This window comes from Hevea brasiliensis, chromosome 2 (genome assembly GCF_030052815.1).
Source record: "Hevea brasiliensis isolate MT/VB/25A 57/8 chromosome 2, ASM3005281v1, whole genome shotgun sequence".
In the NCBI taxonomy this organism is placed as follows: domain Eukaryota; kingdom Viridiplantae; phylum Streptophyta; class Magnoliopsida; order Malpighiales; family Euphorbiaceae; genus Hevea; species Hevea brasiliensis.
In genome coordinates, this window is record NC_079494.1 from 8,818,390 (window position 1) to 8,839,335 (window position 20,946).

Genomic DNA, 20,946 nt, shown 5'->3' on the forward strand with positions numbered 1-20,946 from the left:
TGAGTTTTTCCAGTGGAAAATATTGTGCAAGAAATGCATCAGTTAGTTGCTCCCAATTTGTAATGGAGTTGTGAGGTAAAGAATCAAGCCAATCCAATGCTCTATCTTTCAAAGAGAATGGGAATAGCTTCAATCTTGCTGCATCATCAGACACTCCAGGTTGTTTTTGCATGTCGCAAATCATAGCAAACTTCTTCAGGTGTGTGTGTGGATTTTCAGAAGGATGTCCTCCAAATTGAGAGTTTTGGATCATTTGAAGAACTCCAAAATCCATTTTGTAACTGTTCGCATCAATCCTTGGTCTTGCTATGCTCTCTCTCAAGTCATCAAAACGAGGAAAAGCATGATCCATCATACTTCCCCTAGGCACGTTTGCATTAACAACTTCTTCCCCTGGGGCTTCATTTTCATTGTTTTGACCATTTCAAAGATTACCAACACCAATTCTAATTCTTTCATCAGCCATATCTGCTTCTAATTCAGTTTCTCTCGAAGCTTCCTTCCTTCTTCTGGTTTCTTTCTTGTTGGCCTTACAAAATTTCTCAATTTCAGGATTAAACAGTAAGGTTGTGTCACTTGAGCTTCTAGCTCTTCTCATAAAAGATTAAAGTACCTGAAAAAGAACAAACAAACACAAAATGAAAAGATAGAAAAGATAAAACTAAAAACAACTAAAATAATCAAGAATTCAATCTTAAACAAACAACTCCCCGGCAACGGCGCCAAAAACTTGATGCGTCCCAACCGCAAGTGCACGGGTCGTACAAGTAGTATAGAAAAATATCGATCCCACGAGGAGTTGTGTTAATGATTGAATTTTCGATATAAAAGTTGACTAAATTGAAGTATTTATGAGATTAAAATGATGAATTAATGGGTAATGGAGTATGAAATCTAAATGTGCAAAATTAATATTCTATTCAAAAATGTATTAATTAAACTAAAATTGCATCAAATAGAAATAAGCAAGTTCAGATATGGCAATATTTAAATTGGCAAATGATTAAATTCGATTAGAAATTAACAATGGTAAAAAGATGATTCCGGAGTTCGGGGTTTCATATTCGAGCTATTTTGGGATTTTAAATTGGTTGTCCAATCTTATGAAACTTATGAGTTTTAAGGAGATTAATTCTTAAATCCTTTGAATTCCCTTTCGAGTGAGACAAAGAGTGCCTTAATCAAACTAATCCTACTTTCGTAGAGTTAGAATTAATTAAGACCCATTAAGTTCCTTAATTAATCTGTGAATCCTCTTAATCCTTAGCCTATTTCTAGGTCTAAGTTAATTAAGTCCAATTTCCTGATTATCTATCACAAGGCCTTCTCCTTTCGGTGCTTCAACCATGGATTAAGAACATTACTCAATGGGATCCTACATTAAGCATGTCATTAAGCATACAAGAAATGAATAAAACTCATTAAGACCACAAAATATGGATTACCCAATCAAAATCCACAAAATATCTCAAATATTACAACCCTTACTCCAGAATCTAAAGTAAACTACTCACTATCCATAATGCTTACAAGCTATGATGAGTTTAAATGGAAATAAAGCTTTAATCTAAGCTAAGAAGTAAGAAATTAAACACTAGAAATGTGGAAAAATGTAAAGGAAGGAAGAAATCTGCAAATCTTGGTTAAAAATGGTGTGGAAGGTGAAAATGACTCCTCAAATTCTGCTTAGCCTCCTCCTTTCTTTCTTTGCTCCTTGCCTCCTCTCTAAAATGAGAAAATGGGACTATATATAGCATTTTTCTGACATGGAGCCCTAAAATAGTATGTTCTAGGAGGAATACATTGAGGGAATCTTACGCGACTCATTAATGAACTCTTTATGGATCATAAGTGGATGCATAAGTTATGATCCCTTATGCGATTTCAGCTGTTACGGGTCACTTATGCGAAGTCGCATGACTTGGTGCATAGGTTATGCACAATTTCGTGAATCTGCATAAGGGAGGTGAGAATGTGCATAAGCTATGCGATCTCCTTATGCACGTTTACTGGTTCTCGAACAGTGTTCTTCCTCCTTATGCGAATCGCATAGCTTATGCGGCAAGTTATGCACAGTTTGGTCTATGCATATTTTAGCTTGAAAACTTGCTTTTGGCATCTTTTTGCTGTAGAAGACACTCCTCAATGGCAAAATTCTCTTTAGTCCTTCAAAAACACAATTTTTCCTACAAAACAAAGCAAAAATTACAAATTAATCCAAAGTTGACAATTATGGAAAACTAACTAAATAACTAATGAAATTAGCTAAAAATGACTAATAACCAAATAAAATGATTGTGAAATTAGACCTAAATGACTATGCAAAATATGTGCATCAGTAGTCTTATAGTGATTCCCTACGTATCGTAGCTCATGATAGATAATTGAGTCAGGGACTCTAGCTATCTTATAATTACAACCTTTCAATATTCTAACTTTAGAGTTTTAAATCCCTAAATAGGATTTTTAAACTTATTTCCAAAAATAAAATTCTGTCCTGGCATAACGGTACCAAAACAGATACCGTTTGCGAGTATCCTTATTTTAGTGCACTATCGGGTAGTACATAGCTCTACACAATAATCTCAAGTCAGTACTATAATCTGTAGCTTATAGTACAAACATCAAGAACATTGCATAGTTACTACAATACATTCCAATAGATCAAACTTTCCTATATTTTATACTTTTTGAATCACTAATATCTTAAACTTATTCTGATTATAATATCCATTGACAATTACTAGCAGTAACATCTTTGCCCTCATCTAGAGTAATTATATTACTACTATTCATCTTTGGGTCTTCTAACTTACACTAAATAAATACGCTAGTTAATCTAGAAGTTATTATATTCTAGAAAAATATCTTTAAAAGGGCTAGTCACTAACAAATCTAAATTTATTTCCATGCAAGGAAATAGTAACAGAACACTCAATTCTGACATGCAAATATGTTGAATCGAAATCCCATAGTACATAATTATTCCTTTTAAAAACTGAGAACGTACGGGTAGCTACGTTCGAAGTCTCTGCTTTTTCCCCCTGGTGCCTGGAGTACACCCTGGCTGGTTCACTACTCTGTTCAGATTGATTCATTGTGCTACGATTACCAGTAGCACTACCTTTATCTCTAACTCTGCCCATATTGACCATTTACGGACCTTGGGAGATAGGACCTCGGGCTGATCTCTTTGGTGCAATATGTGGCATGTGTTGATGTTCTCTAGTACAATCCCTAGTGAAATGTCCACGTTCACCACAATTGTAGCAGGCTCCAGTGGCCTTACGACAAATGCCCCCATGCAGTTTGCCACAAGAGTCGCAAATATGAGGAGGATAGGAACTTCTGATTGTTCGATGACTGGACCTTGGTGGCTTCTATTCTGATGATATGCCTCTATCATATCCATGAGCTCAGGGTCCTTCAAATTCTTTTCTCTTCCCCAAATTACTACTTGAACTCTGACCCATAGGTTTCTCACTCTTCTCTATTTCATGTTGCCCTTGTGGGGGTTGGATCTGTACTTGAACTTGGGCTGACAGATTATTAGCCATTTGTTGAAAGAAAGTGACTAATTGCTGGACCATTTGTGTGGCAATTTGTACAGGTGGGGCTGGTACAGTTGGGCCTTCGACACTCTGAGGAGCTGGGGCCTCATCTTGTACTTCCGTTGTCACAGATTGTTCTATTGTCTCATCCTTCTCTTCCATATCTTTTCACAGGATTTTCTATTTCCTGTACAACAAACACAAGGAGATTTCTCCCCGTCAGTTCATATTTATGATGTAAATGTACTATATATATCAAACATTTGAGCAGTTGTACTTACAAAAAAAATTATTTTTAAATTCACAGTTCAAAATTTACTTTAAACCTGCTCTGATACCACTAAAACATGTCACACCTTACCCCTCCGTAAGGCATAACATGCTTCCATAGTACACTTAATGAATTTTCGTACTTCGTCTATCGGTAACCCATTAAATATACTACAAGAAATTTTAAAACAATTTATGATCATTTTTATTGTGGTGGGAACGTTGAATATTTATTAAAAAAAAAACCTTTAATTGAAATTTTGGTCATGAATCAAATCCTCGATTAAAATCTGATGTTACTAAAATTTTTTAAAATTTCGGCAGAGTGCCGGCTGTATTTTGAGAAAACAGTTCTTCAAAACCTGAAAAGAAAAACACTTCCAATATGTTTTCTCAACCACAACTCCAATAAACTCAATTTCATCTCCCAAATCAATACAAGTAACTCAATTCAATTTTTAAGTCAAACTCAGAAAGAATTTTGAATAAAATTAATATTACAAAACTATACAGGTAAATAAAAATATCAAATTTAAATTACAATAATTTACATTTTAATTACATACCCAAAATAATATTACAAAAGTTCTTGTACAACTGCTTAAATAAATTACATACATATAATTATATGCATACATCAAGATCTAACATACAAGGGTATACCTATGATATACCCGGAGCTAATCCCAATGAGTCTTCAAGGAATCTTACTCGGCTGCTCTATAGTCCTTTCACCTGCGATAGCATACAAAGCTATCGCTGAGTGGTAAACTTAGTAGTGCACAACTATAATTTAAAGTATATATACAAAATATATATGTGGTGACAATTTAGAACAAAAATTGAAAATATTGATTTCTTCAAAAATCATAAAATCAAGTCAATATTTTCAATGGTACAAATCAAATAATTAAGTGACCTTAGTCAATAATTAAAATTTTTCCAATCGTAATTGGTCATTTGAAACAATTCCATCAACTATGAAAATAGTTATTACGAAACAAATAGTCTCTTTCAAATCAATTTTACTCAAATAACAGTTTAAAATCACCATTTCTCACTGTTCAAAATTATTCTTTATCTCACTAACTATGCTGGACTAATCTGTAAGGGCCATCTTCAAAGCGATTCTAACTCCCTATGGTCGTGGAGGTCGAATTGTGATTCTAACTCCCTATGATCGGGGAGATCGAATCATCGTGTAAATTACAATGCCACAACAATGTAACTTCCGAAAGGGCCTTGAGAAACTTAGATCTAACCTCTAATAAGAGGAGAATCTAAGCATGTTCACGTACCATGGTAATCAAAACAAAGCTAACTCCAGTGTCTCCTCAACAAATGAGAGATGGATAATAACCTAGTCAAGCATCTATAGTGAGATATAAAACACATCATGAATCTCTTTGTCATTTTTGTGAGCATAAATCAGAATACAATTCAATTCAAAGTCAATTCCAATATCCAATAATTTTTTTATGCCCATCATAATTCAAAACATATTTAATCCATTTTCCATGTTAAGTATAAACCATTTTTCAAATCAAATTATCCATGTAAACCATGTAAACGTATTTCAATCAAAATTTTTCTGAAGCCAGTTTCATTCAATTCATATCAAAATAAAATCATAATTAATTTCATTTTCCAAAATTAAACTCATTCATACCATAACACATTTTAATAATCATTGAAATAAATTCAATAATTGATAAACATAATACATAAAGAAACTAAAATCATTTAATCAAATAAAATATGAAAAACATGAACAATTTAAAACTAGTTGTGCACAAACCTCTTTTATTAACTCAATTTACTCAAATTTTCATTTCTCCTTCGAATATCCCTTTTCAACTGAAACACATAAATTTAAAGTGCTTCAATATCCACTTCTAATAATTAAATTCCAACAATTACTTTACAGACTTATCCTAATCATAACGGTTTATAAATTCGGGTCTTTTGTATTTTTGTGTATAGTGGCCTATTCATGGCATTATTCAAGTCAAAATGTTGACTTTTTCCTTCTAAATAGGTTTATTAACTCTAATTGCATCCACATACCATATTTTGCGTATCAAATTTGTTGGCATTGATTGCCAATTAAATTTCCAAACTATCTAAGTAAAATCTCAAAATTTCAGTTTTGGGTCATAAGTTTCTACTGTTCCATTGATCTGTCTACAGTGGAATTTTGGCCAACTTTCCTTCATCAAAGTTGTTCCTTAACATATCTTCTTTAGTTCCCTTTTTGAATCACTCCATTTGGAGTTTTTTAGCTCAAGTTACGGCTATTTTTCTAAGGCTGGCCGAATTGGTCCAAACTCAGATTCTGGGTACCAAATTTGATTCTAGCAGTTTTGAGCAACCAACTTTGGTTGACAATTTGACTTGGTTATGGGCATAATTTTGATTTGTATTCTTCATGAAAGTTGTAGCACTATGTCATAGCTTTCTAATGGTTCAAAAATCAGATCATTTGGACCTGCCTAGACTAAGTTATGGCTAAATGAACAAACACTATTCATTTGATCATTTCTGTACAGTGGCAGTGTGCCTTACCTGGATTTAACCTAATTTTACACCGCTTTGTGTTCAGTTTTAGGACAAGGTTTCTTCACTAAAATTGTTGCATTATGTCTTAATTTTTATTTCCAATTAGCCTCACACCAATTGGAGCAAGCAATTTCCAGTTATACCTATTTGAATAGGTAAGGGTCAAGCTGTCCAGAATTGAACATCACACATTCACAATCCTATTTCAATTTTAACCATTCAAACACATTCTAAATTACACCAATTAACCATTTTAAACCTCACTTAGGGCAAAGTACATCAATTTATCAAATTCTCAAATTTTCCTCCCAAAACCCTAAGGGTTAAGAACCCTAATTCACTAATTGTTACATCTCATGCAATCAAAGTATATAAATCTCATTTACACATTCCATCAAGCTTGCTAACACATTTAGTTTCATCAAATTCCATCAAATCCTAAGTATACTCAAGGTGACCAAAATTTATGGATTTCACATATGCATGAATTTTTCAATTTCTCATGTAAATTCCTACTCATTCAACTTCATCTCCATGCATAATACTCAATTTGAATGGAAAGGAGGACTTACCTCAATTTGTGAATTTCCAAAGCTTCAATCTCTCAATTTCTTCTTCTTTTTCATGCTCAAATCTCCAAATCAAGATCAAGGATAAGTTTTTCTTAAGAGAGTTGTGAAATTGATGGAAATTTTTAGGGTTGTGAAAGCTTGAAATAAGCTTTCATGGTGAAAGAAGAAAAATGAGAGAGAGAGGTGAGAGAAGTGGCGCTGCTTGGTTGGGTGAAGAAGAAGACAATGTTTTTCAATTTTTAATTTATGTTTATCTCTTTTAACTTATCTCAAAATAACTTAATTAATTTAATTAAATTAAAATCTCTTATTGTGTCATGCTTATGTCACTTGATGATGTCATTAATCTCTTTTAAATTTTCTTTTCTTTACTTTTCCCTTTCTTTTTCCTTACTTCTTCAATTTAATTATATATTTTACAATTTAAATTTCTCACATTTTATTGGACAGTTAGGTCATGAGTCAGCTTTAAGGATGAATTAATCAATTTGCCCCTCGCCGGTCTGATCCGATTTATCAATAATAATGTATTTCTTCCGGAACTCTAATCTAATTATTTGATCTGGTTCTCTATCTTTTTCTGTGATTCTCACATTTCCCCTAGCTTCACCATTTTTCCTAAGACTGCAGTGTCATAATGTCCTGTACGAAATTAGGTTTTTTATTGATCTCACAGTCACTTCTCGGTGCGGTCACCCATCACTGTGACCCCCGGCTCATTTAACCTTTTATGTTCTATTTTTCTGATCTGTGTTTGACCTTCTGGTAATCACTATTAATTCTTGTTTAGGGCTTTTCTAGATGAATTAAACATGGTTCTAATCATCTTAATTGTCCGGACCGACACAGGTCACCGGAACAGTGATTTGCACAAGACTATGCATATAGGGGTGTTACATGTGTGATGGGAAGGTCTTCGTGATTTGCATCTTCCTGACCTACAAAGAAAGTGGATGAAAGTGGGCAACAAGCTATTTATAGAAGACTCTATTTTGTAATGTATGAAGTTCTAAGAAAATTATTTTATTAATGCACCTTGTAATGGTTGTGTGTGCAAATTTGTTTAAATTTTCCAAGCAATTAAGAAATAAGGATGCATCTCTGAGATCAATAAAAAGGAAGAAGATGTATCATATTTGTGAGGGATATGAAAATTAAGAGTATGTATTTAGAAGGGGAACGCAGAAGACTGGGATAGTTGCTTTAATCTTTTTCGTTTCATTTAATCTTTTAGGATTAATGTCCAAAAAAATATTAAACTTTGGGGATTTTAACAATTCTACCCCCAAACTTTTTTTTAATAAAAATACCCTAACTGTTGGCATTTGAACGATTACTCCCTACTATTCAATAGAGCTATTAAAGTTAACGATCAATGCCATGTAAGCCTCCTTAATCAACAATTATCACCTCTAATCACATTTACTACTCTTTTCTCTATTAAAAATAGAAGATGAAAAATTCATATCAGCAAAACGAGGTGACTTCCACAAGAACAGAGATTCATCTTCTTCATTGCATAGCACCATCATAGTCCCCATCGTTGACCAACATTACCACCATAACAACCCAAATAGGGCTATCACCAGTGCTAGAGATTGGGTCAGCTTAAGGCTATTAGAACCATAGCAAGCCTATAAACCTGTTATATATAAACATATTCCTTAAAACCTACAAACCAAGCAACACCAAACCATTACACTTTAGTTTTTTCATCCATACATAAACATTCATAACACAAACTTGGTTTAGAATTTGAATCTTTAAATCTCATACATGAATACTAAAGTGTAATTACACCATACATACATCTCTCAGAGTTAAGCAATACATTAAGCAATTGTTCTGAATTATGGCACAGTAACTATTCATTAAAATTTACATATCCAGTTAAATAGTAAACAATCATCAGAAGCTCTACATCCACTTCTGCTACTCACTCTCTAAGGGGACTCATCTATCCCTGCATCTAGGGTTAGGGGAAAGGGTTAAGCTTCTAAAAGCTCAGTGAGTAAATTCACCAAACATTCATAAATTATATTTTTGTTTTTCCTTCACACATATGCAATGTATCATCCAAATGAATTTTTACATCATAAATATTTCACATAAGATGGGCTTGTCACCAATGGTCTCCCAGAGCCAATTTGCCCTACTCATATAGAGGCTTATCAGGACTTTCGCTTCAATAAGTAACATATTCAATGCGCTCGACTCATACAGAAGCTCTTTAGGACTTTCGCTTAAAAGTAGTGTGCCAGGGGTATATTAGGCCTCACATGGTCTTACCACCACAGATCATGCATGATCACATTATAAACATAACATAGGGGAGGCCAATGGGTCATCCAAGGTCCATCAAACATCAACAACAATTATACAAAAATGTAAAATATTCATGTGCTAAATACATACGCCTTAATAAACAATGAAATGATGCATGTGGATGATCATGAGTTTAACTAAGGTTAGTGTTACTCACCTTTTGTAGCCTATCAACCATCCAACATGAACGGTAGCTATCATTGGATCCTTAACTTTTCGTGTTCCTCAAGCTTGATCCTATAAACATCAAGAGAGTTATTCAGAGCTCTAAAACTCTATACATACAATAAATTGACAATTATAGGTATTTTTGGATAATTAAATCATGTTTTGGAGTCTTAAAACTAAAAGAGAAATAAAGCTGGCAGAACCAAGTTCGACTGCTAAAGTCTTGGACTTTGGTTGCCAAAACTTTAAACATCGGCTACCCTTTCAGGTTGTAGCTACTGCGGCTGCTGAAGTCTTGGACTTTGGCTGCCGGTGTCTTGGACTTTGGCTGCTGAACCTAGAAATTTTTTAGATTTTCTCGAGAAACTATATACTTTGGCTACTAAACTAGTAGTTTTTGGTAGTTGAACCTAGGAATTTATGGAATTTCTACGTCAAAACCTATAAAATCTCACTTCCCACAACACCAAAACTCATTCCAAGCTCCCAAAACATGATCCAAACATCCCAAAACATAATTAAGGCCTAAAACAACTTGAATTCAAGCTCAAGTTACACATGAAACCAACATGAGCATGAATTCAAGGTTTTATTAAACTTCAAATATCACATTAATAAGAAATCCTTAGGTTTAACTAAGGAAACTAACCATTTAAGGCCTATAAGCACTTAAACTTGATAAAAATCAAGAATAACACCTTATTTAGCATCAAAACGCCAAAACCTAACAGGAAAAACATACCCTTAAGCATACATGCATCAAAAACTAAACATGCAAAACATCATTCTTAACCTTGTCAAGCTCTAAAACTCCCCTAAACATATATGCATCACAAACTAAATATCTAACCCTTTTTAAACATACTTGAACCATTTTAAAAGATCAAAGGAAGGGAGAGTTTACCTCTTTCCCTTGAGCTTGAAAAGAAGATGAGTTGGTGATCTTAGCTTCAATCCACTCTCACTAGGCTTCCCAAAAGGAGAATCAAGCTTCAAAACATAAAATGGCTAAGAAATTCTCCTTAGAAAACCATTTGCATGTAACAATAGTCCAGTAAGAAAATGAAGTAAGAGTTCAAGCTTCTTTTCAACAGAAATATAAGTTGTTAGTCCTTTTTATACCCTCATTATCGAGAGACTTTCGACTCCTAGAAGTCATGTTTTCGACTATTGAAATCTGTTCTATACAAAAGTGAAACTTAAGTTTCTCACTTGCTCCTACACCTGAACTTGGACTTGCCACATCACTTTATACACCTATACACAACCCTACATACATACAAACATATACATACCTTTCCACCACCACTCCCCTATGGAATCTTTGAATTTCGTCACAATATTCCATCAATGACAAAAATTTCAACGTCAAAAAATGTTGGGTGCTACACCCACCAAAGATAAAACACAAAGCTCTGTTTAAACTATTCTCTCACCACCACTTTAAGCAAACACAACGACATATCACAACTCCCCTTTGAGCAACATCCCTTCACTCTTAGGTAGAAACTCAATGCCATATAATTTTCCTACTGCTTTCCACACAGAACCCATACAAGTGTAGCCTTAGCTCCTCCCACTCTCCACCCACATATTATCATCATGTTTAGAGAAAGGCCCATTTCATTCTTTTGCTTCAATATCCATCAGTTGCCTCCCACAGATAAATTAAGCACTAACATAATCAAATCATTGGCCCTTATTGCTCTAATCAAGACCCATTTTGCATTGTATCATAGATTTGGTCACCCTTTGTCTCCTTTCTTTTTGCAACCACTCTAGAAGCCATCCCCTTTTTACCTTCACTGAATTTCAATCAAGTGCGACCAACCCATGTTCGGGGCTGAGAATGTGGAAGGAGGAGATTGGACTAGTGTCATTTTGGATGGGCTTTGGTCTAGATAAGGGAACACTTGAAGGTGGGGAGGAAATGTCGTTTTTATAAATTTTTTATTTTCTCTATAATTAGGTTTTTTTAAGTTTTAATTTAAGGGTTAAACATGTTGATGTGGGAAAAATTGTTAGATTTAATGGACTAATTGACAGTAGGGTGTAATTGTAAAGAAGTTAAAAGTTCTTAGCATTTTTTGTTATAAAAAAGTTAAGTGGAATTATTAAAAACCCCATGTTTAAGATTTTTTTGGATATTAACCCAATCTTTTATGGTGTATTTTGACGGAATGGAGAAGGTTTTATGTGCAAGTCAAAATGCTAGTAAATTATTTGATGAGTGAACGTTGTAATATTTTCTTAATAGAAGAAGAGTTTCTATTCTGATATCTTTTAGCAATAGTAGAAGTTCTTTTTACAGTTGTTAATATTCATTTGGATCACGTGATCAATTTGGTGCAATTTACCTATTTTTAGTGCTTTTGGTCTATATTTGTTAATTTAAAGAATTTGGAGAGTTCAATTGTATTTAAACTTTCTTTAAAAATTTAATTGTATTTTTTTTGGTGTACTTCATGGAGTTACTTGAAACTTTGACTTTTATTCAATCTCTTAATTGAAAATGCGCGAAATCACATGCCCTTTTGTTTTTCAATTTTCCTTTTTTAATTTGCTCAATCTTAACGGTTCAAGGTAATGGAATGAGAAGCCAAACGTAGATCCACCGTTGAAATTCACTTGCCGGGTCCTAGTACAGATGTCACGTGCCGAGTAATCGAGCTGCACGGCCCTTGATTCACCACTGGGGCTAATAAAAAAAAAAACAATTGGCCCACCTCCTCCAAACCCACAAATAAAATCATATCACATCCCTTTGTATGCTGGTCCTTGCCCTCTTCCTGCTCTTTCTTCCTTTCACTGAGAGAGAGAGAGAGACAGAGAGAGCGACAGAGAGGGAGAGAGATGGCTCAGGCTGAGTCTTTAGGTCTCCATTTATTATTTATCTTCTTTCCTGGCCTGTAATGAACCAAGATCTGAACCTCATCTTATTCTTGAAGAAGATGGCTAAACATTATCCTCACTCAACTGCACTGCAAGAACCTCAATATCAACCAGCACCTGCATTTCTCAATGATGCTCTCTACTGCTCTGAGGAGAATTGGGAGGAAGAAGTTAGAGAGGGCTATTTTCATCAAGAAGAAGAACAAGGGGACAGCTATTGCTGTAATGATAATAAGAAACAAGACTGTTCTGCAGTCCTGTTAGAACAAGACTTGTACTGGGAAGACGAGGAGCTTTCCTCTTTGTTTGCCAAACAAGAGCAAAATCAATTATATGATCAACTAGAAACCAACCCATATCTGGCTGAGGCTCGCCGTGAGGCTGTAAACTGGATGCTCAAGGTCAATGCGCACTACTCTTTCACTGCTCTAACTGCAGTTTTGGCCGTCAACTATCTTGATAGATTCCTGTTTAGCTTCCACCTTCAAACAAAGAAGCTATGGATGACCCAACTTGCCGCCGTGGCTTGTCTCTCCCTTGCTGCCAAGGTAGAGGAGACCCAGGTGCCTCTCTTATTGGACCTTCAGGTACATAAATATGTATTTTCTTTAAATATCGTCCTTAATCATTGGCTCCTTGTAAGATGTTTGGGGTTAATTATGCTCATCTGATTTGTCCATAAATGTGGGATTCCTCGATTTGTCTAGGTGGAGGACATTAGGTATGTGTTTGAGGCCAAAACCATCCAGAGAATGGAGATTCTGGTGCTCTCTACTCTTCAGTGGAGAATGAATCCTATAACTTCATTATCATTTGTTGATTTCGTTGCGAGGAGGCTTGGGTTAAAGGGCTATCTTTGCTCGGAATTTCTCTGGAGATGTGAGAGAATAGTTGTGTCTATAATCTCAGGCAAGATATCAGCATCTTTTCCATCTCTTGCTCAATAATTAAGCTTCTTAGTGTATTGGTTTTTTGATTTTTTACCATAATGTTTCCTTAATGCATGCAGATTCTAGGTCTATGCATTATCTACCTTCTGTGATTGCTACTGCGGCAATGCTGCATGTAATTAATGGTGTAGAACCCTTTCTTGGAGCTGAATACGAAAGCCAGCTATTGGGTATTCTAGGAATCGACAAGGTGAGTTCCCTTTCCCATTCAATGGATTGAATTCCACATTATCTATCAATTTTGAACAAGAAAATCTCATTTTATACTGAATCTTGAATTTGGACAACTTCCGAACAGGACAAGGTGGATGATTGCAGCCAGCTCATAATAGAAATGGCATCGAGAGACCCTGGCAGCCACTCAAACAAACGAAAGTTTATTTCCATTCCAGGCAGTCCAAACGGCGTAATGGATGTGTCGTTTAGCTCAGATAGCTCAAATGATTCATGGGCAGTGGCATCACCATTGTCTTCTTCACCAGAGCCTCTGTCCAAGAAGAGCAGGGCACTGCAGAGTTCAAACCATGAAACTACAGATTTTCTGAGCATTCCTCGCTGATTCCTAGTCAGATTTCCCTTTTTTTTTTTTTACCTTTAATGGACTACCTTTGTATGGTTAATAATTTTTATGTTCTTTTGCATCATGTGGCAAGTTAAATTGCCTGCCATCTCTGCTTCACTCCACTTCCATCTTCAATTCCTAGAATCTGAACCACTCTTTCGAGTAATGGGATCAACTTGAAGCAGAGATAGTTGGCATTTTATCCGGAAGTAAAGACGATAAAAACAAAACTTCTTTAGGTTCCTTCTCTCATATGAACATAAAATATTTTTGTATCATATATATTCTATACAAAAAAAAGATCATATATGACCTTATTCGTTAAAATATTTCACATTTTCATATAGACCTACAGGTGTACATATCTATAGAAGTGTTGTCTGGTCTATGCATTCACGTCTGATTCATCAAAAAATAATAATAATAATAATAATAATGGGTTATTGACGGAGAGATCCATCGGCCAGAACAAGGCCATAAGAGAGGGAAAATGAAAAATCAACATGTGAAGAAAGGAACGAGTTGTCGGCCATTGAAAGTATCGGGTGTTCATTATTAAATTTATTTTGGTTTTTGACCTAGTTAGTTGGGAGAGCTCTTTTTTCTTGGCCTCTCTAATGTTTGAAACGTTACCCTAATGAAAAAGACTAGAGTAGAAACCTACCTTTCTTCTGCTACACCGTCCATTTCGATACTTTCTATACTTAAATATATCCATATATCACTTTCTCCGAAGTATGCTTCTCTCGTTTTGCATCTTGTACAAGCATTTCTATATACTCTGCCACCTATTGCTTGTAATTTTGTTTAATTAATAATATACATAGCTACTAGTAGTTCCCTTCCTGACACGCTCGACCATGGCTTTTTCCTAGTGTGATAGCGGCATGAAACAAGAAGAGAGTGACACTAATGGAAGATTATTCTAGGGTCTCCAAGTTCAAACCTGAAGTTTGAACACACAGGTAGATATATATATATATATATATATATATATATATATATATATATATATATATATATATATATATAAATAGAGAGAGAGAGAGAGAGAGAAAGAGCGGCCCCTTGATAGGGACATCCACTTTGGCCACTTAAATGTTCATAACTTAACGTTCCAGCACCGTCTCCTTCCTCCTTTCCATAGAATATGGCATGTAGAAGTAGGAGAATTGATAGATAATGGGTGATTAGGAATTGATTTACAATGAGCAGAAGAGTATGGAATTTTTAAGCAAAGTAAAAAAGGGGGGCAAGTGCTTTCTACCCCTTTAAACTAAAGGGAATCATGAGCTGGCTTTATTCTTCAATAATCTTAAATAACTGAGCCTCCTAGATTTGTTTCTAAATTGCATTAACCTACTGAGTCACTCAATTATTCAATCTAAAACTTTTTTATATGCACCGTGAATGTCGGAGCCAATCCCCCTTTTTTTTTTAATATATGTACATATATAAAAAAGCTTATTTCCGCTCATATTGACCACATCATGGATAGGTGTTGATTTGGTAAATGGCAAATTAAATAGTTTCTTAATTAATAAAAAATATATGCGTGAAATTCTTGTCTAATCTCGATTTATTATATATTTAAAACATAAATATATAATATCTATATATTTGATAAGTAGATGTTACCATGTATATTATATTTTGAATCCATATAATAAATTAGGTTTATACCTAAATTCGATTTATTATGAACTCAAAATATAAGGTATATTATGAAATTTACTTATTAAATATATGAATCTTTCATATCTAAATTTTTACCTTGATCAAGTCCATCATAAGATGTATAATGGATATGATGGGACCTACCTATTAAATATATGAGTTTTACATGTTTGTACCTTAGGTCAATAAAAAATCTTTAAAGAGTGAATTCAGTGGCATTAGGCACATAAAGAAGGTATAGGAAAAGATTAAAAAGGGGATTTAGATAGAATTAATTCCACTAATAAAACCTCATCTAAGGAAAAAAAAAAGATGAAAGGTAAGGGAATGTTGAAATTGGGAGACAAAATCTTTTGGATTTAGTGGTAATGTCTTTGTTCTTTGCTTAGAAGTATGGCTGTAGAGTATTTCAACTCAAAAAGAGAGGGAGAAAAAAAGAAAAAGACAATGATAAGATCTGGATTGATGATGATCATGAGTGATTAGATGGTTTCCAGTGAATATCTTCTCTTCTTTTTGTAGGCACTACACTACACTAGTCTACCATCTTTAAACTCCTCAAAGCTCTACCCTTTGGACCTACTAACTCAGCTGTGAGCAGAGCACTCTCAACATTAAACAAAGACTCATATTTTTTGGGTCATTCTAGCTATACCAATCATACCATCACATGGAAATTCACTCACGTGACGAGGCATGTGTTTGATAACTTAAAAATTTCTCTTTTTTTTTTTTTTTTTTTTTTGTTGAATTATCCGTCTACCTTAATTAACTAGGCTGCTATTGGAGTGTATACTATGTAGATATTTGCTTCTACTCGTAAGGCCTTAAGTTTGGTCATTATTTTCCCAAATTGAATTGATGGGTATGCATGTGAAGTCAAGTTGTAACCAGCTGCATCCTGCATCTCAATAAAGATTAAAAAGGGGTGGTTCAATTTTGGACTATATTCAATTTTTCCAAATGCATAGGTTTTGTTTGGGTTTTTTTTTTTTATGTTAAAATTATTCAAGCGGGCCTGATGTAGTAGTAAACGTGTAGTATATCCCATAAATCGATTAAGACTATGTTCGGCAATAGTTTTTAAAGTAGCATATAATATTTTGAGTTTAATCAAAATATTAGATCTCTTATTTATATTATTTGATGGTACAGTATTTATATTAATGTTTAGAGAAAAAGCTTTAAAAATTAAGGAAACGTTTTGACCATTCAAGAAAATGATACCACTTTATGAAGCATTTTTATTTTAAATCACTATATAAATAATTAATCACTAACAGTTAATATCTAACAGCTAATAACTACTAAAATAAATGATAACTAATAAAATAACTAACAGTTATTAGAATAGCTAATATTATTGAATAGGGCTTAAATGTTTGATTTATAAAGTTAACGGTGTAAGGAGGGTCTCACTTTACATGACTAGCATTTAAAGAGAATTAATCTTTCATTGATTGTAAACGAGAATGGAGGATACCTTGCCAAATGCACCTAAAAATCTGAAATGGGACAAAATTCATCAGTGATTTAATCAAAGTTGTCAGCCCATTAAGTCATGGGGAAATTTTATCGACATCATATTGTAATGTTAATTTGTATAGTCTATAGATAAAATAGCATCCTTAATTAAAGTTGACGGCCCATTAAGTCATTGGCGAAAGACATTATGCAGGCAGCAACTGCTGCATTTTCAATAATTTCCAACAGAATTATGATATGATATAAATAAGCCCACATTAATTACCTTTATAAAAAAGGATAATAATTCAGACTTATGATATGAAATGTAGTTAATTAACACATGATTAGATTTTGGGACCTCGTTTTAGTTGAAACCAGCCACTTAAAACCCTAATCACAATAAACAACGAGGGGTGAAGGGAGAGCCCTAGTAGGATGCAAGAGTTATTACAAAAAGAAGAACAAAAACAAAAGCTATCATTTATGGAGTGGACCCAAAAGCATATAATTTGATGGAAAACAGAATTGGGGAAAGATGGGATACTTGGATTTCGATCTATCTATCTGCTTGATAGGAAACACACATTCCAGGCATGAAAGATATAACTATGAAGTGTGCAGTGCAAGACCCTTTTATCTAAATCTAATCCTGACAAAAAATATTTGAAATATATCTATTATTGTTATTATTATTATATAATTTTGACACAAAGGTAGGTGATGATGTTTTCGCACCACAGGATGAGTATCTAATGGGTTGAGTTGGGCTGGGCGTCAATATCTCGCGTAATGCCAAACATAGTATTGAGCCTCTGCAATGTAAGGATTTCTTTGCATTTAAGTTTGCAAACTTTCCTTTTCATTCCTGCTATGGAGGTGAGACAAGCTCTATTATTTCTAGCCAAAACCCATCTTCACGTGGTCCAATTGAAGACATCAGTTCATCTCAACCAACTATGGTCCTAAAGTTATGGGTCTAACTTTAATAAAATGAGAAGGGAGGTAAAAAAAGGGTTCCAATCTAAGTTCTAGGATCAATATTAATTTTGTGCAAAGACCAAATCCAAGCAAATAATGCAATAGGTGAAGCTTTGGATTCAATGCCATACTTTGTGTGAATGTGTGTTAGAATGTCATGGCATTATATTTTTATAAATCTGAATCTTTCATACCCATACACACACAAAAGAATGGAATAAAGAGAAAGGCTGATAATACAGAGAGATTGAATTAATGACAAAAAAATCAAACTAGGAAAACATCAAGAGAAAAGCCAAAGAAGGGAAGTTAATTGCAGAAACAACTGGAATGGGAGCAAAGAGTGACCCAGATGTGGGGTAGAAAGGCCTCGTCTTGTACCATGCACACAGTACATATACTGGATTTTAATGGGGGTAGGGACGTTTGTAGCTAACAATAGCAACTTTGCAAGCAGTGCAAATGATTTCTAGTCTTAGGCCTTAAGCGTCCCTTTTAACGGGCAGTAAGAAAGGGACATTGCTAGACTAGAATTTTGGTGTTCCCAAGCAGGGAGACTTGAGGCCATTTGAGAATTTAAGATTGGCAGCAAGTAACCATCTTGTCTATACATAATTACATATCAACCCTATCAAATTTTCAGAGATTTGTATGACTCGTCTGGTTAGATTTCAAGCAGTATACGTGGGGCGAGATAAATCTTTATAAGAGCTTCCATAGATCCACCAAAAGCCACCAGATGGATTAAATGATTGGACTAACAAGTCCTCACCAAACCCAGAAGCCGATCTACCTTTCCACTTATTGTTATGCTAGGAATGGGCTTGTAAATTTAGACTAAAATTGTTAACCCATTTTAGATTTTCAAATTCCAACCACAATAGTTCATGAGAATAAAGCCCATCTCTGGGTACCAAACAGACTAATGTTTTGTCCAATTTTGCATAACCAAGGCTTTCTTTCAACTTACAGGCGTGTATGAACCATTTATAACATAACAATGGAAAAAGTCAAATTTGTCTCTAAACTTTAAGGAGAGGATCAAATTTGTCCAAATCAAAGTTTCTGTCTATATCAGTCCATATCTTCCATTTTAGGGTCAAAAGGATGTTTTATTTATTAGATATTTATTATTTCATCGTTTATAAGTTGTGTGTTCCATTTTGATGTTTTATGCAAGCATGGTGTAAATATAGGTGCATTATGCTACTTTTTGTTATGGTTCCAATCTTCGCATTCAAAGTAGACCAAAATAGAGTAATGAAGAGCTTAGCATGAAGATCAATGACATCAAGGAAGCCCCTCAATTTGTGAGTTCAAAGGAGGGAGATGAAGCAATAGAAAGGAGTAGTAGGCTTAAAAAATGGAATTGTAATAGGAACAAGATTTTTTTTTTCTTAAATTTGGAATTAGATTCTTGTTAGTTTAATGGGAATGCAAATTTTTTTCTTCTTTCATTTCTTTTAGTTGTAGGAGTTAAAGGTCATTGTAATCTCTATTTCCTTCCCCTCTCTTTGTATGTTAGATGAATGTTAGGATTTGCATTTATTTTGAGTTTTAACATTCTTTAAATTATATTTCAAGTAGAAATATGTCTAGGTTAGAGTTCTAATGTATTTTGAATTTTGTTTAGGTAGTAACATGTCCATGTTAGAATGGTAACATGAATTATATTTTAGGTTGAAATATGCCTAGGTTAGAATTCTAGTATGCTTTGAGTTCCCCCTTTAATGTGACTATGTTAGAATTCTATTGTATCTTGAACTCTATTTTAGATCCAACCATGATTAGAGTAAGATTTTAACTTGAATAGATATCTCTCAAGTAGAAACATGATTAAGTTAAACTTCTAACATCTTTGAAACTCTATTTTGCCATGAGATCAAAAGTACTTAAAAATTGTTTGAAATTGGACTTTGCATGCAAATTGAACTTAGAAACATGTTAGCTATGGAAACAAAGTAACTAAGAGTAAACATTAAAATAGTTTAGCAACATGGCATGCTAAGGTTTAGAACCTGTATGCATGTGATTATGGTTGATCATGTGTTCAAGTGTCTTGTGTGCAGACATTTTGTCATAAAATTGCATGAATAAGAGAATTAATATTAGACCATAAGACATTTAATAATATGATTAAGTGGAGGTTGGCCCAGTAAGTGTATTGGTAAGTCTAAGTGGAAAGAGTGCCTAACATTTTCCTTTCTTTATATCCACTATCTTGAACTTGTGTCGTTGAACTATGGTAATGAAGGATAGTGGATCTCTGCAAGATGTGCATAGCCACCAATCCTTCAATTTTATCTCGGTTATTTTTTTACTAGCAATTGTTGTCATTTATGTACCTTCATGGCATAGTCTCAAATACCGTAGTAGCGTTAGGGAAGATGGTGCTAAATAAGTTGGGGTCAATCGATGCTACTCACAGGGTAGAAATTGTAGCCATGGACTTTAGAACAATAGTTTTGTTTAAGAAGAATTATATATAATTGGAACATTTTTTAATTTATTAATAGGAATAATTTTTAATAAATAATAATTTTATTTTTATAGATTTAGTGGCGAAAATCTTCACTAAGTACTTTTAGCAATAGTGTATCCGTTGTTAATACTTTGAGTGAAGATAAACTTACATATAAAATCATTGCTAATAAATTAGCGACGATTTATCCGTCGCTAATACTTTCAGTAGCAAGAAGCAATTTTAAACAAATTTACTTCTAATAATTTTTATCGACAAGTTATTCATCGCTAATAATTTGATATTCAGTATAAATTCATAGCTAATAATTTTTAAGTCGTCTCTAAATCTATAAATAAATTTAATTTCTAATATTACTACAATTAATATAAATTAAAATTTTAATATTATTTTAATAGTAATTATATTTATACTAAAAATCCTATTATAATTCTATATATACATTATAAGAAATTAAAAATTTAGCTACTAAAATTACCGACTATTTTAGGAG

At 33.8% G+C, this 20,946-nt stretch overlaps 1 protein-coding gene across 1 annotated transcript; it reads left to right on the forward strand.

Moving 5' to 3' along the window:
- The first annotated feature begins 12,223 nt into the window (after nt 1-12,223).
- On the forward strand, nt 12,224-14,087 carry LOC110639651 (cyclin-D3-1). Its single transcript, XM_058133756.1, has 4 exons — nt 12,224-12,924; nt 13,045-13,246; nt 13,347-13,477; nt 13,586-14,087. Exons 1-4 carry the CDS (start codon nt 12,358-12,360, stop codon nt 13,844-13,846), a joined length of 1,161 nt encoding a protein of 386 aa, XP_057989739.1. The 5' UTR covers nt 12,224-12,357; the 3' UTR covers nt 13,847-14,087.
- Nucleotides 14,088-20,946: the final 6,859 nt, after the last annotated feature.